Source organism: Anopheles marshallii, chromosome 2 (genome assembly GCF_943734725.1).
Source record: "Anopheles marshallii chromosome 2, idAnoMarsDA_429_01, whole genome shotgun sequence".
Taxonomy (NCBI): Eukaryota; Metazoa; Arthropoda; class Insecta; order Diptera; family Culicidae; genus Anopheles; species Anopheles marshallii.
This window is the reverse complement of record NC_071326.1, coordinates 65,588,228-65,612,432: the sequence shown is the minus strand read 5'-3', so window position 1 is coordinate 65,612,432 and position 24,205 is coordinate 65,588,228. Positions and strand designations below refer to the sequence as shown.

Below are 24,205 nucleotides of genomic sequence, written 5' to 3'. Positions count from 1 at the left end.
GATAGTCCTCAGAGAATACTCACATACGGCTCTGAGACATGGACTTTGTCCAAAACTGACAAAACCATCTTTGCTGCGTTCGAGCGCAAGATACTCAGATAATGGATAAGTCGCTACAATGCAGAGCTCTTCGAGCTATACGACGTACTCACTGTCGTACAGCGAATTAGACTCGACTCGGTAGACTGGTTATGTCACGAGAAAGACACCGGACGACCCAGCACGTAAAGTTCTTTTAGGTCGTCCACATAGACATAGAAGCCGTGGACGGCCCAATCTGAGAGGGAGTGATGGCGTTGATGCGTCCTTGGGATAATGCATTGGCAAATGACGACTCTCGACCATGAGTGATTTAGAACACTCCTGCAGCACGCCAAGACCGCGAAGCGATTGCACCGCCTGAGATAAAAGTAAACGAATTGAGGCTTCAAAGTTCGATCGTGTTTTGGAAACAATATATGTCGTTAGAAATGTTCCATAGTGTTATTGCCGTATTGAAAAAAGTATAACATTACATCCTGCATTGAACCAGGTAAAGAAGCTAAAGGTTTTGTACTCGGGCAATCTATTTTTTTGCCTTCACAAAAAAAATCAATCATCAAGTAATAAAATTATCTAATTTACGAGCCCCGTCAGCAATACAAACAACGGCTTGAAAATGTATCGCAAAAAACTAACTTCGGTAAACGATAGCTACTCCATCGCTATGTTTTCCCAGGCCCATCAGCGGCATACTTTTACCAAAAAACTAACGGATTGAAGTAGAAGCGATGCGCTCGAGTGTGCAACCAAACAAACGGTGCACCATTGTAAACATAAGCATACTGCATCGTAGAGAAAAAAAACCCATCCTCGTCACTTCAGAATGCTCCGAAAGCGAGATGGATGCACCTAACAGGAACGGGGTGGAATAAAATATAAACAACTTTCAAGTACCGCGAGCAGCATTAGACGGGGGCAAAAATTCCCTCACTGCGGACCACCACCCTGTTCGAGCATTTTTTCCTTGATCGTGAAAGTCATAAAATTTATGACACAATTGTCATAAGTGTTAATGTAATCTTTTTCCCGGACCATTCGGGCCGTTCGGTGTTCGGAAAGTGAGGTAAAGGTTTTGGGTTTTTTTTTCTGTCGGTGCGATAGGGAAACTTCTACGGTGGGGTTTCCTTCCCTCACTGCCGAACATTTTCTCTCCTGCTCTCTGCCGGTGAACGAGTTGTTGACCCTATGCAGCACAGAGGGAACCCATTGGGAAATGGGAAAAAGGAACGACTTCACATCCGAATGTGAGCAAAACCGGCGCAAATGCATCGAGAATCCGTCCCAGGAGGAGGGTTTCTAGACATGTTTCTGGTAGGCAATCAAAATAAATAATCAAGAGCGAAAGAAAGCCAATCAACAGTGAGGAAGATCGCATGCAATGTGCGAGTGAATGCTATAATTTTGTCTTTTTACGACATTTAGGCGCTGACATGAGGACATGAAGGACATGCGAGGATTCGAGGCTCTGGCGGATATAAATGTACACTGGTGGATACATTTCATTTGTGTTACTGTGTTGCCTGACTTGTAGAAGAACGGAACATTGATCGTGAGAGGGATGACAGAATTGCTCCAGTAGCGAAGAAATTCTTGGACGAAAAAGGGAAGAACGTATCAATCAGCACTCCGCACCTTTGCAAACATCAAGGAGCTTCAGGAAGCGTTTACCATTAAATCAATCCACCAAAACGCAACCAATGAAAGGGGAAAGTGTGTCCTTTCGAATGTATCAAACATGTTGATGCAGCCTTGGCAGGAATAAAAGAGTTTGTTTCCCCTTTCAATGCTGCCAGCGCATTGCTTCACCAACTGCCTCTGGTGCCAATGTTTATGTTTGTTTTATTTTATGACTTTCGTCAATTGAAGCTGCCGTACCTCGAGCCTTTCGTAGATGGTACTGCACTTCAAAAAAAGGATGCAACTTAAGACGAGAAAAAAAAGTACAATCAAATCAGTTGCTGAGCACCAGTATGAGGGCATTGCAGGGTAGAATAGCCGTTCGGAGCGATTCGGACGACCAGCATTTGAATCCAGAAGATGCTTACCCCGGCCCGGAAGGATTCTCGGTGTAGAGGAAGGATGCACCGTATTTAAAACAAATAAATTATTGCTGCACTGTTGCCATGACGACGGTTGTTGTTTTATCGCAGGCTACGGTGTGTGATCGCGTATGCACTATGAAAGGAACAACAAAAGGGATGACTCTCTCGGTCATCCTGGTGGACAGTTTGAAAGGGACAGTACGTTGATATATTCGGGATGCGGGGCCGAGTAACATTATGTCATCTGATCGGTTAACCCGTTTTTTTTTACAAAACGAACCAGTAAAGAAAGCGGTCCACTCGAGAGGTCCTTTGTACAGTTCGGACCGGTTTCTGTACTGTTCCAGGAGCAAAGGATATCGGATGGGATATTCAACTTTTGACCTGACTCGATGCATACCAGTATTGTTGTAAGGCACTAGGGAAAGCAGACCGTAAACTAAATGTATGACTAAATCGTACAACCAAAGTTACGTTATTCCCATGCACACGGTGACCACCGGGTGCCAGGGTTGTTGTGATACTCCGAGACCCATATGGGCAGAACAGCAATTGAAACATTTTCCAAATAATTAATCATGCTGCCACTCGCTTCGCTTCCTGGCGATGACTTTTGGCTTTGACGTGCATTGTTTTGAGCCGATCGTTCGGTGAGTGAAAGGGCTGTAAGACAAAACGCGCTACAAGATGTGCAATACGACCCAATGGTGACCGTTGGTGATCCTTTGGATGGATGTTCAACCAGCATCCAGTAACGGCGTGGCTGTCTAATTAATGATTCTATTCTATTTTATAGGAACTAAAATCAGCTCATAACCCTACTTTCCATATCCGTCTGCCATTAGAGCAGCTCGAAACGAGTACGATTTCTTGATTTGTCTATGTTTACGATTGGGATTAAATCATGATTTGTCACGTCATGTTCGGTAGGCGCTATGTTGGGTTAATTTCCCGAAGGTTGGGAAGGCTTAATCGTGACAAATCGTGGTCGATCTGTCCGGCCTAGAATGCATCGCGAATGCTAAGGCAAAAATTAGGCACCCTTTTTGATTGATGGTTCTCATCAACGGTGGACAATGCAAATGTCCTGCAAACGGATTGATGGATACCAATGAGTTGCAGTGGTTCATTAGCATTCGGCACAGCATTAGAACACGGACAACAAAACATTAATCATGGACAATATAGAGAGTGACAGGGCATTGACCGTTACAGTGGACAATTTCAAAGCAATATTCGGAAAACGGATAAACCAACGTGGAAAGGATTTAATCAATGATCATCCGTTTGATCCTCCTGCGAGAAACAATTATTTGAATTGCTTTACTGTAACGAATCAAGAGTGATATTTAACGTATGCATCACAAAATTTGACTGAAGTAGCGATTTTTAATTCGAGATGTCCTATTCTGTATAGATAAATTTTGAAAACTTAAGCTATTCATTTGCAACTGCTACTACGAAAATAGTCAACGAAATTCACTTGATGCTTTTTCTTACTGCTTTGCAGATTTCCATTGTAAGTTATTTCGTATTAGCTTGGTCTATTAACTATCTTTCTTTGCTAGAGACAGGTCAGAGCGTGGAATAGAAGCCTGTGGCGACCAGAGCGCCCTGGGTAAAGTGTGCATTGTATCCAACACCCATGAAATTAGGATCCCGCTTCGGTTTAGATGCCTAGAAGTCTAACTCCAGGCATATAGCAATATATGCGGCCGGTGTTGCATAGATTACAGAAGATCGAGAGCATAATGACATCTTCATTCCCCGAGTACACGGAATAGACAAACAAATAGGTTAATAAGTACTTGAATAAAATAGAAATTCTTATGCGAATGTCGAGTCGATGTCATCTACATCTGTCCAAGTGGCAATCAACTGGTAGAAACACCCACAGGTGCTGATGAACATTTGAATGAACAATGAACTATCCTATCTATCCTTTATAACAAACGAATCGTGATCTTACCTCCTTATTCTTCCCTTAATGTTAGTTATTAAGTCACATGATTTAGCCTTTAAGGCAGACTTATGTTATAAATAATAAAATAATAAAATATCCGACGAAGCGCGATACCAGGATCTTATTCGATTGGTTAATATTGAGCTACAAGGACTAAAATTGTACAGTTCGATCAGTTTTTTTATGTGAACGAACGAACTTCGTTCCTCAAATTATTTTGCTGCAGACCACGAATTGAAATCACATAGACAGAGATAGCGACCATACACTACACGACCTCCACCAAGTAGTCAATCATTGACAACTCCAACACTGTGTTCCAGAAGAAGATTCTAGAGTGATTAAAAAACGGAAAAGGTAGATTTGGCTAGATAAATCACTAGAGATAGCTATTCAGCATAAAAAAAGATCAGCATAAAATGATCTGATGATGAAAGTGTTTAAATGGAAGCTTAGCCATTCGCTAAGGACTCGACACACCAGAACCAAAAGCTGTCAATAGTGTTTTTTTAAGGTTTTTACTAATGTTCTGGACAGTTCGTGTGTGGCAGTTCGGTAGGGCGTCGAGACAATTGTTTTAGAAGACTTATGAGTTTTAGTTTTATCTTTGTCACTGCCTGACTCATGCAACCCTTTCATAATCTTTCCCCTGGGAACTGAATAACGTAGATCTAAATTATATAAACTCTGTACTTTGAGAAAATGTGAAATAGGGAATGACTTCAACTGCACATAAATCATAGTAAATTTGTTGTGCTACTTCCTGCACTGGTTATTAATACAATTAGAACGCATATGGCTCGCCTTTTTCCCGCCAAGAAACAAAACAGCGACAGTAACGCCCTCTGTACGTCAGCATTAGAAGCGTGTTGTGTTGCCCCAGGGCAAGGTAAATATATAACCAGAGGCGCCGAAAAATTCAGATCACAATATGGATTCTTATGATATTTCCTGATATAAATTAAATCATCGTTTGATCCTTAGTACTTAATTACTCAAGATTTTCCTTCCGTACATGGTACATTTTGATAATTGAAGAAAAACATTTGAAGAACAAGAATACGTTATTTGCAGTGTAGAAGGTTTGTTATGACGTTTCATATGGTATGCCGACGTTGTTTACTGTTTGGCTCAATCGATAGAAAACCGGCAAGATGTTCATCTCTAGTCGAATTTTACCATTTCTTTCCAGAAATACACACGTTTTAAGGCATTCTGCCCGGTGTCTGTCTTCTGAATCGAAGGTACAGTAGCCTATACAATATATTCATGTGCTTGGCGTAATCAATTTCCTTTTCCTAAAGCCTGCTCCATGGCCACGAAAAGTGTTCTCTGGTGTGCAACCGACGGGCGCCCTGCATATTGGCAACTATCTTGGTGCGGTGAAACGGTGGGTAGAGTTGCAAGAGGCCGGAGAGGATGTAACGTACTGCATTGTTGATTTACACTCCATGACCATCCCACCGGTATGTGAAAATTAATTGTAAACGTGCGTTCAACCAAATGATAGCATTTCTGCTTTCCTGACAGGAGCCAGAAACGTTACGTCATAATACACTGCAAATGACGGCGACCTTGTTGGCCTGCGGTATCGATCCGGCCCGTGCGACACTGTTTCTACAGTCAGCCGTCCCGCAGCATGTAGAACTGTCCTGGATTCTCGGTTGTCTTACCACGATGGCTCGCCTAACGCATCTCCCACAGTACAAAGAAAAGTCTGCAAACATGAAGGAAATCCCTCTGGGGTTGTATCTTTACCCCGTGTTGCAAGCTGCCGATATTATGCTGTACAAAGCTACACACGTCCCTGTCGGGGAGGATCAAATTCAGCAGCTACAGCTGGCACAATCGCTGGCACGCGCATTCAACAATAAGTATGGCCGAACCTTTCCATTCTGCGAAACACTCGTGAACGATGGAAGCCGGTTAAAATCGCTGCGAGACCCTTCGAAAAAAATGTCCAAATCAGATCCCGATCCAAAGAGCTGCATTATGCTCATCGATTCGCCCGATATAGTGCTGGAGAAGGTGAAGAAATCTGTGACGGATTTCAAATCGGAGGTATCGTTTAACCCGGAGGAACGGCCGGGTGTGTCTAATCTGATCACCATCCATTCGCTTGTGAGTGGAAAAACGCCGGACGAGATATGTCGGGAAGTGGAGGGCAAAAATACTGGCCAGTATAAATTGATAGTTGCCGACGCGTTGATAGAACATTTGCGTCCGATCCGGGAGCGTATGGAGCGGTACACACAGGATGTGGGCTTTCTAGCAAGCGTTATCGAGGAAGGTAGCGAACGGGCAAGAACGATAGCGGAACAAACGATTGACGAAGTGAAGCAAAAAATTGGCGTAGACTGCTTCAATGTGGGACGGTTGCGACGAAATGTGCGGCATGAGAATAAATATTAGTTCAACAACAAATACGCGAAATACTCGTGTGTCTAAATCCAAGTGTGCATCGGTTTTCTTCCGCTTCTTGCTACAACTCGCAACTGTGAGGTTCGCAATAATATAAGGTTCCAATATAGTTTCGTATCTTACAAATTAAGTTCCCGTTTTCCCCTAGAATGGCACAAGTGAAATCCATTGCAAAATTTTGGATTACTACCAGCGATCTGCTGGACCATGTTCTCACGTACGAAAAACGATTGCAAACGGTTGAACCCACGAAAGATGTGCGAATTGTACACCGATTAGTATCCGATCTGTACTGCCGCTATGTACAACTGTGCCGTAACCTGGCACAATGTTTCGACCAAACACTGCAAGTTCAAAAACGAGAGGTAATTGAACGGTTACTAGAGGCGGCACAGGCACGAATGCTGGAGTTCCGCTCGAAGTTACAGGAGATCGAGTTAAGCGAATTCGTGTATGTGGACGGTGCATTGCAGGAGCAACATCTGATACCGGACGATGTGCAAGTCGTCCGTCCTTGCTACTTCCCGGCTACACGTCCAGCAGAACTACAAGCGCTAATTGATTCCCAAAAATTAGTCGAATTTGAGTCCGAAGCAAGCGACACCGAAGACTCTTCCTTGGATGAAAGTGAACATGATGATGAAACGGTTGCACCGTCTCAAGGCATAAGTCGACCCGTAGTGCAACATGATCGTCGGAAGGAACGACTTCGGGCAGCACTGAATCTAATTACATCACACGAAAAAGCACGCCAAGCTCGGGTACGGCAAACGAACTTCCGTCTCCATCCGGACCGGTACTACCCGAAACCGATCGATGAGGAGATCGTAGACGTGCCGTACGAATTCTTCTACCGTCCAGGTCAGATTATGCTGTACCCCGTGAAGCGTACCATGTACAATTGGGACTTTCGGATGAAGAAGAAAGATGTGGCCCACTTTGCATACTATTCTCCGCCCGGTTGGGAAGAAAAGGCACCGGCAGTGGATGAACAACCGACCGCAGAGGAACTAACGGTAAAGCAAATATCGCAGGAAGATAACACTGCTGAGATAACCGAAGCTGAAGCAGCAATACGTTTGGAGGAAGCAATAGCACAGATGAAGTTGAATCATGCAGCAGCAAAAATACAACGCCACTGGCGAAAGTATCAGTTCGCGAAGTCCCAGAAAAGGCATCGATACGAAAGGTCCAAGTTTTTGGGACTGTTTAAGGACTGTGAAGCGAATGTACAGGATGCGATCGCGGCTGAGGAGGTACGGACAGCCAGGAGAAACCAGAAGCCAGAATTTGACCGCACATTTATCGATGCGATCGCAGACGAAAAGGCACGGATATTACGGACGCGTGGACCTGCGATACTGGAGGATATTACGGACTTTGTGAGAGCTTGGTTTCGCCAGTGGTATGACGAGACGCACGCGTTCGATGTTATACCGGAACCGTTCCAGAGTGGAACGGTACTGATTGTGCGTGGTGAAACACTTACCCCCGTGGAGTATTTGGAGCTGGAACGACAAAAGAAGCTGGACAAGTTGAAGTCGGCTGAACAGAAGAAAAAAGAAGCCGAAGCGAAAAAGGCTGCGAAGGAACGCGAGCTGGAGAAGAAGCGCGAGGAGAAGGCGCGACTGAAGGAGTTGGCCCGCGAGAAACGTGCCAGAGAAAAGAAGGAAGGCAAAACGTATGATTTTACTGAGCCGGAGTTTGTGAGCAATGCTTATCGTAAGAATTATTTCTCTTTCAAACTTTACTTTATGAGGCGCTAAGTGTCTAAAGGGCTTAAAGGTAAAGGTAGTTCTCTAAACCGCTCACGGTCGAACGTCGTAGTCAGCCAATCCATTATCCCGGTCTTTCTGGAGGATACATCACTCCATCTGGGCCCACCACGCCTCCTCTGTCCATGTGGAATATCTAAAAATACTTTGCGGACTGGGTTGTCCGGTGTCATTTCCATGACATGCCTAACCCACCGGAGCCTCGCAAGTCTAATCCGCTGTACGATACATTGTCCTTCCAGACATAGCGTTCCAAAAATCCTTGAGAGCATCTTTCTCTCGAACGCGGTTAAGAGGGCTTCATCAGTTTTCCGTTACGTAGGGCAATGATGTCTATGTCATCAGCATGAGCCTGGATCTGGATTTGTACTAGGACTTGCAAGTTTGGCCGGGATTCCAAAACAGCTCATTGCGTCATAAAGTTTTACCATGGCTATGTTATCTTAAGCGACTTTGAAGTCAATGAAGAGATGGAAGGAGTGGAGCTATTGCTCCGACAGTTTTTCCAAGATCTACCGCATAGTGAAGATCTGATCAGTGGTTAATTTTCCGTTTTTGGAAAGACCTCTGATAGTTTCCAACTACCTTTTCAACGAATGGGACAAAATGATCTTGTAGTGGTATTAAACATCGTTATACTCCTATAATTGCTGCACTGTAGCTTATCTCCCTTCTTGAATATGGGATAGCTGATACCAAGATTCCAATCACAAGGCATCGATGAATTTCCATTTCTAGTGCTGCATCTCCAATTAAGATCAGTTCGGCCACTATTCTCTTTCATACAGTTTTCCTTAATTGAAGTTAATCATAACAAGCTTTCACTTTTAGTCACGTTGGAAGAAACTCTTGAACGATATCGCAAAGATTGGGCGTTTGTAAGCGAGATGGATAATGTGCATGATCTGCCCGTCATGGAGTGGATAACGCTGGAAAAATTTGCCGAGGTACATCAGGAACTGCACACCGAAGTGCACGAGTTGCTCAAGTCGGAACGGGAGCTGCTGCAGATGGCACTGTGCAAGGACGAACGGACAAAGTACAAACCACCGAAACCGAAGAAGCTTCCCCGGGTAAAAGGAGCAAAGGGAAAGAAGCGTAAGGAACCGATCGATCCGACCGCTGATCGTTCAGTGGAATCGATGGTCGACGAGCTGGTGGAGCGGAGCGTGATAAAGAGCTATCGCAGCCGAACGTTTGAAGATTATATCGGTGATTTCAACTATGCAGCGTTTGAGCGACGCAATTGCCTCGAACAGGATCCGCCGCCGGGAATGGGAGAGGTGAGAACCATTTTACGCTCGTACCTGTACGGCATGGGGCCACTCGTTGCACCGAAACCGAAGTCGATCTGTCTGCTGGGTCCGTCCGGGTACGGCAAAACGCTGTTGCTCGAAGCCATCTGTCAGGAGACGGGCTCGGTACTGTTTGATCTGAGCGTCGATTCTTGTGGGCCGGTCGAACCTAACGATATGGCGTACTTTTGCCAACTGGTACTAAGAACCGCCCGTGTGCTGCAGCCTTCCGTGATCGCTATCGAGGATGTTCATCGGGCATTCTACAAGAAAGTTCCTTCCACCGATCAGACGCTCGATCCGACCAAACTGGGCAAATGTCTGTTCAAGCTGATCGTGAAACAGCTCAAACCGGAGGATAAAGTTCTGCTCGTTGCCACCTGCAATCAACCATGGCTGGCCAAGGTAGGACCGTTGAAGAAATGTTTTGAGAAGTTCTTACTTCTTCCCCGACCCGACTACGGTTCTACGGTTCTTTTGTGGCAGTATGCTCTTGGACATTTTCTCACCGTTCCACGTGATTTCGATGTGTCCGCATTGGCGAAGGTCACCACCGGTTACTCCGCCGGACAGATATTACGATGCGTGAAGGAAGTGCTCAACGTACGACGCCGCATGCAGTTCGGACGAAAGCCTTTACAGGTGCAGGAGCTACTGGACCACTTCCTTACAGGCACACAGGGTGCACCACAGTATCCAATCACCGACAAGGAGTACGATAAGTACGTGAAATGGCATCGAAAGGTGGACAAATTGGCAAAGCAACGAGGAAAGATGGTACGCGAGCGGGAGTTGTTGGCCGAACAGCAGAAAGCCAAGACGACAGGAGGGAAAAAATGATCACACGCCATACTCTTGATAGCCCGATGTACCGCAAACAAACCACCTGGGAATTATTTATTGAATGACGTAAACATTTAAATTGAGGTCATGAATGAAAAAAAAACAATCTAACAAAATGTGAATAACACAAGACATAAAAAGAAAACGGGTGATAAAATGTGGCACATTAAATGTGAGTTAAATGTAAACGAGAAAATCTTTCCGTCCACTGACAGCTTCCGCAAACAGTTTACCCATTTCTGTCGGTGCACCGAAAGCAATCTCGTCCAACGTCATGGTGTAGCCGAATATATAGTGGTGCCGGATGGCACCCAACAGTTTGCGTCCGATTCCGAGCCGACGGTATTTTGGCGCTACCCAAAGGCGTGATATGCCGCATCTAGTTCGTAGGAGAGAACAAACAATCATTGGGAGTTGTGGAGAGGGGTTTTGAAAAAAGATACTTACCTAGCTGGATAAAACTCGGACGAGTAGCAATCGATCGGTACACCGTGCAGCCCTTCGAGACAGATCATTCGGTTAGCGTACTGGAGCGGCTGCACGACACAGATGCCCAGCACGGTGGACCGAGCGATGGCCAGATAGACGCAAGCACCTTCCGGCAGTTCGCCCTGTGTGGAAAAACCAAGCTCACTGTCCACCACCTCCAGGACGCCGTGTATCTTCCTGAGCAGGTGTTTGTTACTGTCCGTTTGCGATACAACAATAATCCGGCCGGTAACATCCCATTCCGGTACTTGCGCTGCCACGTGCTCGTTTTGTCCGCCGGTGAATGTTAGCTTCGCTTGCGAACGATGAAACGCGTCATGGAATTGCTCTTCTTCCGGTTCGTGTGTCGAGTACGTAAGGCCACACTCTTTGCATCGTATCGCACCGTACGCTTGCTGCCCGGCATCGATCTGATACTGGTCGTGGCCAACACCGTGTCGCCTTTGGGTGTTTGATTTCGCCCCCCGACCGTGATTATCTTGCTGACGCAGCAACTGAAACACATCGGTTTGCGTTGACTCGGTGGCCGTTTGTTGCCGTTCCTGTCGCCAAAGTTCTTTTACACGATCGGAATAGAAAATGGGGTAATATGCATTTGCCTCTTGGTTAGCGGTCGTTTGTGTGGTGTCGTCCACTTGGCACTGGGATTGATAGTGGCATTGTGACACTGAAACATGGGAGAACCCAAAAATAAATGAGAAAATGTCATTTGATTAAATTCTTATAGGTATTTAAGATGACTTGATTGTCTAACGCTCTTTAATTAATCGCTTGATGATCTTCAAGGTTAAATTGTAAATAGTTGAATTACCTGTTGAGCTGTTCATGATCGTTGTGGATATAGAACTATCATTTTGATAACTCGTCGATGAACTGTGATACTCGTTGTGTTGTATAATGATTGTACTGCTGTTCGCTATAAAACCAGTATATTGCTCTCCAACAGCTGGGAAGGTGTCATAACTGCACGAATGTAAAACGGATTCATCATCTTCTACGATGTCCACAGGACCTTCCGCCTCACTGTGATGTATAATAATACTCCCATTCGTATGGTCCGGTTCTAGATGCTGCATACTTTGCTCAACACAATTGTTTTCTAAAGCGAATTCATCGTCCGCAGAAAGGTAGATGACATTAGATTGGATCGGTATCGGTTCATCATCTTCATCATTTTGGTCCTGCATGGCTACATGGTGTCGGCTTTCCGAGTCGCAATCCAACTTTTCGCATCCATCACCATAATCCAGTTTGCTAATCAAATCATCCACTTCTAGCTGTTCGTTTTCAAAGTTAAAATCATCCTGCTCGAACCCGATACGACGACGCTTGGGAGCCTGCGGAAAGCTAAGCACCTTCCGTTTGCCACCTTTCTGTACGCCTATCGCGATTGAATTGAAATGATTGTACACTCGACGAATCGAACGAGATTTTCGACTCGAGCGGAAAAATTTTCGCTTGCCCGTATCTCCGTTTCCGTCCTCAGCTTCCTGCTCGGACCCTGAATCTTCATCTTCCGACGAAGATGAGTTAGCATCTTCTTCGCAGGATAGCGCACCTTTACTCAAATCCGTCATCGATAGGGCACGAGTTAAATTTTTCTGACCCTGCCGAAGTATGCGATTAACATGCTTCAACCGGTGCAACATCTCATCATGTTCGGGTTCCACCGTGTCGTTCCCGCTTTTCGGTGTCGTAGGACAACTTTTCGTACCACCGGCAATGGCACGATTTTTTTGTTGATTACGTGAGCCTCTTTTCTTCGGTGTTTGCGATTCGGCAGTTTTTTTCACTGGCTTCCGAATCTTGTGCACTGTGCCGCGTTGGCCTAGCCGGGGTGCATTGGACGAGAACGATTTGGTGCGCTTACGCACGGACGTTGCTTTACGGGGCGTTTTTGAAGTAGATGCGTGTTTGGCTGACGGAGATTCGTGCGTGGTTGAAACGGAGCGCTCGTTTTCCGGCGACAAGTGGTCTGAGATCGCGATCGTTTGTGGCTGCGATGAGGCAGATGCATAAAACGATTTCGACGATATCGGTGCGTGTATCTTAACGGGAGTATTTTTTTCTGCAGGAGCAGATGAGTAGAACGATTTCGTAGGTATCGGTAGAATATCGTTGAACTGCAAAGCCGTTCGGGCTCGTGTGTTGGGCCGTTTTGCTGCACTCCTTTCGATTTCGGCGTACGATGGAGATTGCGAACTGTTGTCCGGCGTTCCAGTATGTGCTCTTTTCACACCCTGAAGATGCTGCTGCTGCGTCCTGCGCAGGCAAGGATCCACCGATCGTTGAGTGGTCTTGTTTGTGGCATGACTTCGTGTCGTTACGCCCGGTGTACGGTGTAGCGTTTTGGCACGTTTTTCTACGAGATTCAGATCCGAGTTCATAAGCATTGAGAGGGAGTTGGAATTATTTTCATCGAGTACCGCACTCTCCTCTGCACTGAGACGACTGCTCGGTGTTTCCGGGATGCTGCTGCTGAACGAGAAGCGCGTTTCTTCATCGACAGCGTGTGCCATATTTTCCTTGTCAAAGTCCGCGGATACCAGCTCGTATCGCCCATTGTTCGTGTACCGTCGCTCAAAATCCGGCGACAACGATCGCTCACTGTCCGGTGATTCATTACCGAACAAGTTACGAAATGACGTGATGTTACTGAGGGCATTGTTAGCTGCAAATGGTACAAAGAAACAATTAGCATGCCAAACTACACATTAACTACAATCCACAATAAAAATACTCACATCTTCTCTGATTCCTTCGAAGACTACCAAACCGAAGCGGTGTCATTGGTCCAATATCGGCTTCATCTTCCACATCTTTTCCGAAGAGTGATTTTTTGCTATTGGACATAGTAGGCGTACCTAAAGGAAGCCTTTGCATCCGATTCACCGTCCGTGGAGTATCCATCGCAACCTGGGAGCATAGGATTTGTGCGTCTCTGTCATAAAATTCCTTCTCGAACACTACAACAACACCACTTTACGCAGTTTAAACGTTATCGTAAGTTTTTATTGTTAAACTAAATATATAATTAACACATTTTCGTGATCAAGCCGCGTGAAGCGCGAAAGGAAGTGATCTCAATACAAACGTAAACAAACGCTTGCTATGTTTATTTTTTGGCGCATTCATTTTCGCCCGATTTCGCCAAATTTCCTCTTTCGGCCCTCAATTTCGCTCCACGCACTTTCAAGGTTGTCAAATGTTGACGGGTAGTTTTTTACCGTTCTCAGATGGCATTCTTGATAACAGCGAATAACAAGCTGCTTTTGTTATCCAAGAAAGCTAGTTTTACGGAAAATATTAGTATATTGCACTCTAATCGAACACCAGGCTGTTTTAAAAAGCTATTTTTATGCCAAAAAAGCTTAACTGTGTGCTATTTACCTCGCCCAAAGACCGGTGTCATGTGATTATTGATAGCTTCTTTATGCCTTTTAACAAGGTATGGAGTTCGGGGATAATACCATTCTTAACCAACGTAACTAACACTTTATCACCTTTCCATGGCTTTCACTTGTTCCTCAACGTATTCCAACTTTTCTGCCGCCTGTTCGATAGCTTCGTACTGGTAGTTGAGATGTTGGAAAATAATTTCCATTTTCTTGAGATTCTGTATGCTGTTGTCGACCGTGCTTTCGTGGTAGGCAAAGTTTTTGGCGGCCTGCATGAGTATTTCGTTCGATTTGGATCCACGCACTATTTGACGAGCCACTGACGAGGCGTTGTTCACGTTCACGGCAACACGATCCGCTAGCCGTCGCTTCGAGTCACTGAACAGATTTTTTGCACTGCTGCTCGATGCGGATGCCATTGTTGAGATGCTAAAATGAAGCAAAACAGCTTTTAACATATGGTTTTTAGACACACGAAAGGATGCGTTCTTCGTTGAAGACAATACCTTTGAGATAAAATTACAAGAAACAGATTGAAATGAACATTTGTTTCACTGAATCACGCAAACTTGATGTGTTTATTTGTGTTGATGTTGATTTTCATTTGACAGCTGAAAATACTCAGCAGAAGTTTGCTGTCCACATATGATTAACCCTCAAATGCTAAGGGTACTTGTGCACTGCTGTAGTGCAAAAAAGGGAAACATTGTTACCATGGTTACAATTTGATTTGTGCGAAAAGCACCGAACCACGTGTTTGCTGTTTGGCACAACAGACAGCTTTAATAAGGCAATAACCACAATGCTACGATGAGAAGGCGGATATACATTTTTATTATGTTTGAATTAGACCTTTTGTCCATTTTGTACAATAAGTGCATATCATAATAGTTAAATTTTGCCAATTTAATTAGCTGACTGTTCGTTATGTTCAGTTCATATTTGATTAAGTCCAGACATATCTGCAACTGAATCATGTTACATAATCCGTGCGAATCATGATAGAAAATATCCATTTATAATAGGGTCACTCCGTGCACTGGCACCAGCATAATAAAAGGATAGAAGCTAAATGTGTGTGAGAATGTGCGAACATCATTTATTAGGTCACTGCTTCAACAAAAAAAAAAATCATGTACAAACATTTCGCGAGCCACCGATTGTTTCGGGCTGCTGCATTGCCTGAAGCTGCCCTACATTCAATTGGGTAAGTATTTTGACATTTGAACTCCTTTCACGGTTACCTCTTTTGCTCGATGATAAATAGACACACCTAATGCCGCGGTAGGTCCACGGTTCAATCCTTACGAGCGCAACACAATTTAGCGTGGACAATCTGTCCCGCGCGGCAACATAATTCCCAGTGATGCTCGATGATTGATGAAAGGCCCTTTCTCCTATTTGGGGTCTGTGAAGCGAACTGGTGGTCCTATCGGGGAATGTGCTAAAGCTCAAGAAAAGAAACATCCTGAGTGAGTTGTGCTACAGCCACCGAATGCTTTACCGATCCCTTTGGTTGGCGCTGGGGTTATGCAGTTTTCTGGTGCTTGCTTCTGATTTTACCCACCGTCGGAAGAGGTTCGGTTTGGTTTTGGTAGGTAGGAGTCGTTTTCTTTTCTTTTTGGGACAACAAAATATATCGGTAGCACCGGTGTGGAGAATGAGCAGTCGTGTAAATTGTGATGATGTAATTTGCACCACACTGCGGTAGACTAATTTATGAACTGCCGAGCAACACGTGAAAGTATGAATGAGTGGCGAGGTGAGATTCGAAAGGAAACGTTAAGGAGAGCAAAAGTTGAAGCTTTGGAGTTGCGGGATGACAATGCATTGAAGGTAATTGAAATTTTTATTTTGACACTGTCGACAAATGGGTTGATTAATTTACATTTATAACCATTTGTTATGTTCCAAAGTCAGCTGGCTTAGAACTCCTTGGTCCGTAAAGGGTCTCGTAAATTCCCAATTAGAAGCATCACAGTGTTACGCATTTGAGCGCAACATACTTTCCTTACACTTTCCGTAACCGTAACCTTTTGCTGCTGCTAGTTATCATTCCTGAGACTGATATGATTCGTGGCTAATGATCTTCTTATACCTTCACCTAACCAACCGGAGCCTGCCTTCGATGTGTTATCAAACCCCTCATAATGCGTAAGTTCTTTCACTTTCAACTTGCTGCAATCCGTTACCGAGGTGATGCCGGTGAGATTTATTGGCCTGCCTAATGAATGCATCACGACTACCCAACTTTCGTTGGGTATTACTTCCTTCCCTTTAACTTAAGCTCCATTCAACGGAAGGATTAGGTAGCCAGCGTCGAGAAGGTGTAATTATGAAATTTCTTTTCAATATACATCCAAACCAGGCTCGGACCGTTCGGTAGGGCTCAATAGATTCGTGGTACGTGGTCGATCAATCGGCCACCAATATGGGGCGTGCAGTCATTAATTAGTGAGGCAATAAGAAGGGTGCCCACAAGTGATTGAATTATTTCCACGGTCAATTAAGGGCTCCTGGTGGATCCGAAATGGGGAAAAGGAATGGAACTCCAGTGCAGGGCATGATGGTGTTTCTCCTATACAATACGGAACTGGGGAAAGGATATAGATGTTACGGTTTCAGTTGTTCACATATTTTAATTCTTGTCTCAATACATATCAATAATAACCAGTAGGTAATGTAAAGCTTCCGCCCAGTAAAACAGAAGTTATCACAATTGAATCTGATTTTTATTCAATGAGGCATATGAGGCATTATCTTGCTTCAAGTAACAAACAAGTTGTAGAGTACTCTCAAAAATCATTTGAATCATTTAAGTCAATAATCATTCAATCGTGAACCGTTCTTCGAAAAGATTAAAGATTTAAAGACATAATGAAAAAATATATTTACAATCAATATCTGAGTTACGCGGTTCTCGACTTACGCGGGCTCGGAGATACGCGGATTTTAAAAATTTCAAGGAATTTTGAAATTTTTTTTTTAGTTTTTGCGGGATTTTCAGAAATCAATTTTTGAATTGAAAATATCAAAAATATGTTACATTTAACCAATATTAAATGTAATCCTCATAATATGTAATTGTTATTCTTGAAATAATCGTAAGAATATAAATTTTGAAAGTGCTTCATAACGAGGGAATAAGGGAATAAATACGACATATAAACGATGTTTTAGAGGAAACTCGAGATACGCGGATTTCCCTGGAACGCATTAACTGCGTATCTCGGGTATCGGGGGGACCAGCCCCTGGGTAGTCAAATACTCAAGGATTTGGTTTTGAAATATCGTTTTAATAAAAAAGGTGTTCTTTTAACGTTGTTTAATCACTTTTTTGTAACTAACAATGAGTCAATAGTTTGACTTCAATTCAAAAGTAAACTAATGTAAATGGGAAAACACTTTTTACAAGTATTAATAAGTATTAAAATTATATAACGGCTGTTTCTACACAGCCCAAGATCTCAGACATGGATATGAGATGAATAACCGATATCTCACGCTGGTACTACACATTCATGTACAGAAGCTCTAAAGAGGGCCTATCGAAGAAATTTTCTAAATAACTGGTAACGAAGCACCACGGGCGATCCTCCACTCGGAGGTGGAAACTTCGGGGACCTTCTTCTATAAGTCAATCCAGATCCTGGCATACGCTGATGACATAGACATCGTTGGTTTACGCCTCTCCTTCTTGGCGGAAGCTAACCAAAGGATTGAACAGGCTACAGAAAACCTCGGGTTGGAGATTAAAGAGGCAAAAACCAAGTTGATGTTGGCACCACCGCGGGTGATATACAAATAGGTGATCGCACTTATTATGATCGCCGACAATAACATTGGTGTTGTGATACGCGATAGACTGTTAGCTGTCAACCGGTCTGTCTACAGGCTGAGGAAACTTCTCAAATCCTCTGTCGTTACGAACGATGCTGGAACTATATAAAGCACTACTAAAGTTCCAGTACTCACATACGCCTGTGAGACATGGACTTTGTCCAAAACTGACGGAGCCCTCTTAGCCACGGTTGACGGGAAGTTGCTCAGAAGGATTTTTGGCCCCGAATGTGTGCAAGGACAATGGAAGAGTCGCTACAATGACGAGCTCTATGACCTGTAAGGCGAACTTACTGTCGTTCGGCGGATTAGACTCACCAAGACTCCGGTGCGCTGGTTATGTCAAGAGAATGATACCGGACGACCCAGTCCGTAAAGTCCTTTAAGGTCGTCCACATGGATAGAGGTAGGCCCTCACTGTCGTACAGCGAATTAGACTCACCAAGGCTCCTGATTATGTCCGCTTATGTCCTGGTTATGTACGCTGGTTATGTCATGAGAATGACACCGGACGATCCAGCCCGTTAAGTTCTTTTAGGTCGTCCACCTTGGCCCAAATTAGAGATAGGCCCAAAGAGGTAGGCCCAAATTAAGGATGGAGTTCAGCAGGTCAAGACCGCGCCAAGCGGTTTGTAGCGATTGATGAGTGAGTAAGTAAGTAACAAAGCAGCCAATGAACAAGTTATGTAAATTCAAAGTTACCTGGTTCGTTGGTTATCAAGGAATTATGAATTCCGATGTGTAAAATGTTTTTATTATTTTTTTCAATGACAATATAGCGGCACATGTAGTGACACACGATTCAATCATAGTGCCACGCATTCGAAAGAAATGGCATGCGATTCGAAGCAAGTGGCGCGAGGTTCATTGCAAACGGCACGAGATTCGAACGTAGCTGAAAACAAGTGAATCACTATCAGGCTAGTTAAAAACCTCCATTAATTCGGTTCCACAATTGGACTTTTCACACAAACATTTTGTATAATGTTGGTAACCATATTTTATCTATCAAATTAAATCAAGAAATGCTGAGAAAAAATAAACGACTAAACACGCTTTCCATACTATGATTCAATGAGATTCAATATTTGATCGATGAAAACAGAAACTGGTTCATATTCGGTGGTTAGATTCCCACACTCGATTCACACATTCTTATGATGTAACGTGTGTCACTTTCCCAGGGTGCGCGTGCAGACGCGAAGGCACCCCCGCCGGGGATCAATTCGAATCCCGTATTTAGCTCCATTTCTCCCACCGTGCTGTCCTTTTACGGTGTCTATCGCACCTCGAATGTCGATTGGGACAACAATATTTAGCAGCACAAACATCGATGAACCGAAGAAATACGACCAAAAACCATCCCTATACGTTGCTCTTCGCCTTATGACTGTATTCAATTGAAATCGGCGCTCGTTAATTCCGAATCCGATTCAAGCGATCGATTCGGAAAAGTAGATTGTGTTCGCGTATGGTAATGGGCATTGCATTGAAAATATGAATGAAAATGTGTTCCCTGCGACAGAAAGCTCCGAGCTACATGGGGTTGTTGTTGTTGTTTGCAATATGACATAACATGTGCAAGTGCCTGTCCACGTGGCGCTACGGCGATGATCCATCCATCAAATGAACGATGCCAAGACAAATTGCAACTAATTCGTTTTGTTTACCAACTGGTGCAACAACAATAGAAAATTGGGTTGCACTCTGCAGAACCCGTGTGCAACGATGCGCACATTTTGGGTGCGTGCGATATGTGGCTAGTGCGCGAATCCAGCACACGCTGTTTTTGTTGGCGATGCTGGCCTAATGTGGTGTTGGTAATATTTCTCACCTTCACCGAAAAAGGATCCCGAAGCCGAAGGGTAAAAGCAGCATAGCCACGCACCAACTGCCAAGCGGCACACGCAGTTGCATTAACGGGCAAACCAACGCTCGGGTGTGGTGTGGTGGCGTAATGTGGCACGTGCACAGTCCGCACGGAGGTGTTTCTTCGTTCCATTCTGCGCCTCTAACTATCTGCACTAAATATGAGCTTTTCACCCCTGAAGCTCTGCGTTTCTTTCGCTGCGCGTGCACCTTTGTATGACATAAACGCGACTGTCCGACATCGTGGTAAAAGAAAGCAAATGTTGGCCAGGAGAATAGCAACAGAACATAAGCGTCGGGGAGGAGGCCCTGCACTCCAATTCGCTGTCGCCCAACAGTGGAAAGTGATTATTATCGAACACAGGCTGGTATCTATGTCAGCGTAAAATGATCTCCTGGTGGGAGCTGCGCGAAAGAAACACTTGCACCGATTGCAAGAAAGAAGTGCATGCCCGCTGAGGATCGCGTTTTAATGTATGCAAGTAATTGAGCCGTGAATGAAGCGGTACGATATTAGATAATTTCCCTAATGGGGCAGAAAATTGTCATCGAGCGGTTCGGAATTCTGCCCCACCGAACCGGTAGCTGGTTAGGGTGGAGGGATTTGTTTTTGTTTTCCCTGTTTTTTTTTTTGGTGTACGTGATTATAATGTACCGGTAAAGTAAAAAGCAATAAAGAATGTTAAATAATCAATCAGCCGGGCATGAACAGTCGGCCATGGGCCGTCCTGATCAATTTGCAGTGATTTGTATTTTGCGGGCGAGGTACAAAATGGTGCTGGTGCTGGAAGTTGTTGCTGGAAAGACAGCAGCAGTGGCACGCGAACTTGGTTGAGAGGACAATTTTATGTTTTGAAAAATGTATTGATTACTTTGAATGTTCGTGTTGGAAGATTAAAAATGATTGTTTTGAATTTAAAAAAAAAAATTGTTTTTATTTCTTGGAAGATGTTATTTGATATGCGGAATTATGATTTTTTTTTTTGCATACAGACAAGTTCAAATCTAAGCTGATGGTGAATATTTCATACCTTTATTCTTTTGAGTACGAATTAGACGAAGTGGGTAAACTGCTCTTGTTCTAAACATTTAAATATCAGGCTTATAGCAATACAGCCATGCAGTAGACATTTTTGTATCTATTTAAAACGAAGCAATCGACCGAGCATACCTCGGATAAGGTAACCTTTCACTGTTTGGAGAAGGAAATGTCTTCAAACGAATGTGAATTGTATCTTAGATTAAGCTACCGCAATACGGCCTGGCTGTTTCTGATGAATAAAAAGTACGAAGCAATATGGCCTGGTTGTTTCTTAACGAGTTTCTTAACTTAATAGTTCAGCCAAGAAGCTCGATGGTGCATTGGTAACGGTCTTCACAGGGCACGGCCGGTCCAAAATCCTATTCGAACAAAGTTCCCCATACGCAGAACTGATCATCCGGTTAAGTTTAGTAAACCAAAAATGCCAGGCATGACTTAAAAGGTCGTTATGCCAAGAAGTTAGAGTCCAGCTAAACCAAATAAACAATGGAGTCCAGAACCGATCTTTAAATTAAAAAATCAGAAAAACTGAAACAAAGATAGAATAGCCTCCAAAATTATCACGTAAGCTGGACAATTCCAAGACCTTATACACCATACATCTTGGTAGCAGTCCGCAGTACTCAGCGATTCGCAATTTCTAAAATGACATACTAAGACCTATCGACGATCTCCTTCATTAGCTTCATTTGGTTTAACTTTAAAATATAGGAATCGGTGACCCTTTCCTGTTTTTATTGGTAACGTCTCTTTACGAATAGATCCTTCAAGGTTAAAATAAGTTGATAGTTCGCTGGTGAATATGTGAATCTATGAGGAGTTTTCTCGAGGTGGCGTTCTTAGTCCACTTCTTTTTGTATTATTTTTGAATTAACTTCGTTAGTACCCTGTCACCTGAGAAATATCTACTTTGAGCAGAAGTGTGGTGTAAGTGTAACGACCTTGATCTGTGTTACAATAAATGTTCCTAAATTACCTTTTGTCACCTATGACAAGAAATTAATACGACCTACTCGAATTGTGACGTAGTTGTCTGCCGGTATGGTAGAAGTATGGTTAGATGAGGCTATTACCGTCAAGAAATGGAATAAAAAATTGATTCAAAATGGTAATAAACCGAAGCCAAGAAGTTCCTTGGAATGGTGTATTGTCCATCCTATGATCATTACGATCTCTTCTGTTTACGGGCTCTATACAGCTACGACAGCGTGATTTGGGCTCCTGCCGTTAGCGCTTATATGGCCAGAATAGAGAGAGTTCAGAGTCTCATGTTCACTCATGTTGTACTAAGCCAAGAATATGCCAATATCAGAATACAATGATCATTGTTAATTGTCTCACCTCACCGAGACCTTCACGCGGATGTCACTTTTATCGCCACTCTTTTGTTGCATGATATTGATGCTCCTTCTCTGTTGTCCTTTGTGGACTTTTATATCCTGTCCGGTTGCATACGTGACGACTTTCTCAGTCTGTTCCAGCTTGCATGAATTCATGCATCCCATGATCCGACTTTGAGAGCAATGAGATGCTTGAATGTTCTGTTTATTATGTTCGATCACAAACATATTTCCTTAAAAACCCTTCGTAACCGTTTTCATAAGGAAAAACCATTTGTAATCCCTGCATCCTATTCATTTATTCCATCCCTTATTCTCCTGGGAAAGGCTATCCCATTAACTTACGATTAGGATTTAGTTTTAAGAACTTTGTTTGTTAAGCCGTGATGGCGGACAATTTATTCCATAAAAATAAAGACCTAAAATAAGCCGATAATGCTTGGATGTTGGAAAAATCTTGTCGTGCAAAAATCGTAACCAATCGTGGTACCGCCATAGTTATCAAGTGAGTAAAGCAGGAATTTCATAAAGAGCAAGTCCTCAAACTAAGGATACTAAGTTCCATGGTCTGTGCAATTTGCAAGGCCATTGATGATCCTACTCCAATAAATTTTCATAACAGGTAATAGATTAGAATTAGGAGTCTAAAAGATATTCTCTGTGTCGTTTAAAGGTTTAAAATTTACAATGTTGTTAATGGTTATTGGTTATGTTATTGGTAAGCTGACTTAGTATCATCAGTGCTAAGGATAATTACTTCCATTACAGTTATAGCCGTGCTTATAATCACTACCCATGAATCAAATGTTAGCGTTCAATTACAATAAGCACCAGTCTTCCGCTCGAAAGTCCCCACCACATGACACAATCGATGTCCGGTGAACGAATCAAACATACGCTTATTTCTGTACATAAATCTTTCCATCACCGTGTGGGGGGTGTGTGAATCTGTATTCTGCGAGGTGCATTTGATGCAGCGGCCACGAGCACTTGTGCATCCGGCCAATGTCGCGTCCTTGGGTAGCCGAAGCCGATCTTCGTCTCCCGGGTGGACGGAATCTGCGAGGAACGCCTTTGCTTGGTGGGTCAGGAAGTGCGATGAGGGAGAAAGATTATCATCCGGTAGAATCACGTTTACCGTGGACCATAAATCATAAGGAAGTCTCGGTGCATTTGCAAGCTAACCATGGGATCTCTTCCTGGTTTGGGAGAATTTATCGATTCGATCAGGTGGAGAGGAGGACTGGTGTGAAAAAGATGCGGTTGTGTAGACTACCTGCTTGGTGCTAATTAATCACGTTGCGTTTGGGGCAGATGATTAGGTCATAATAGTTTAGAATCTTAATATACAAGAAGGTTGAAGTTGCTAATATAACTATTTATTTTGATTATATTAATATTAATGAAAAGCTCACCTTCCCGCTGAGCGCAATTACCTATTTGGTTGGGTGCGTTACCTTTTTATCTATTGTACTAGATCTTCCTGCCAGACAACTTAGTCCACATCAGTAGGCGTATCGTGTTGTCCAATGCAATACAATCAATCAATTAACCATGCGCAATTTGCCATGCCGCCGTATCAGATGGGGACCCGAAGCGGCAAATGGCGAAACACTTGTGCTGGCCTATTTAACTTAAAAAGGTGCGCTGATTTTGTCATTCGATGAATTTACCGATCAATTATGCACGGGCGGGATGCCGCCAGTACGCTCTGGAGGTGTACGATTTTGAGCCACACACACATACACACTCGGAACATGGCACCCAACCGTGGGAATGTACAAGGAAACGAATGTGCCGCCGTACGAATGTGTGCATAGGACGCTGGACGTTGCTTGGTAGGTTG

General features: G+C 43.7%; 4 protein-coding genes across 4 annotated transcripts; 2 read left to right on the top strand and 2 right to left on the bottom strand.

The window, feature by feature from the left end:
• The first annotated feature begins 5,201 nt into the window (after positions 1 to 5,201).
• On the top strand, positions 5,202 to 6,459 carry LOC128707666 (tryptophan--tRNA ligase, mitochondrial). Its single transcript, XM_053802623.1, has 3 exons — positions 5,202 to 5,291; positions 5,352 to 5,513; positions 5,578 to 6,459. Exons 1-3 carry the CDS (start codon positions 5,202 to 5,204, stop codon positions 6,457 to 6,459), a joined length of 1,134 nt encoding a protein of 377 aa, XP_053658598.1.
• A 158-nt stretch (positions 6,460 to 6,617) lies between these two features.
• Positions 6,618 to 10,378, top strand: LOC128708700 (IQ and AAA domain-containing protein 1-like). The gene is made up of 2 exons (XM_053803680.1): positions 6,618 to 8,190; positions 9,075 to 10,378. Exons 1-2 carry the CDS (start codon positions 6,618 to 6,620, stop codon positions 10,376 to 10,378), a joined length of 2,877 nt encoding a protein of 958 aa, XP_053659655.1.
• A 180-nt stretch (positions 10,379 to 10,558) lies between these two features.
• On the bottom strand, positions 10,559 to 13,780 carry LOC128707999 (uncharacterized). Its single transcript, XM_053802954.1, has 4 exons — positions 13,615 to 13,780; positions 11,682 to 13,541; positions 10,829 to 11,537; positions 10,559 to 10,760 (listed from the first exon to the last, which is right to left on the bottom strand). The coding sequence occupies exons 1-4, from the start codon at positions 13,778 to 13,780 to the stop codon at positions 10,559 to 10,561; spliced, it is 2,937 nt and encodes a 978-aa protein (XP_053658929.1).
• Positions 13,781 to 14,369: 589 nt separating this feature from the next.
• On the bottom strand, positions 14,370 to 14,687 carry LOC128708604 (BLOC-1-related complex subunit 7). The gene has a single exon (XM_053803584.1). It carries the CDS (start codon positions 14,685 to 14,687, stop codon positions 14,370 to 14,372), a length of 318 nt encoding a protein of 105 aa, XP_053659559.1.
• Positions 14,688 to 24,205: the final 9,518 nt, after the last annotated feature.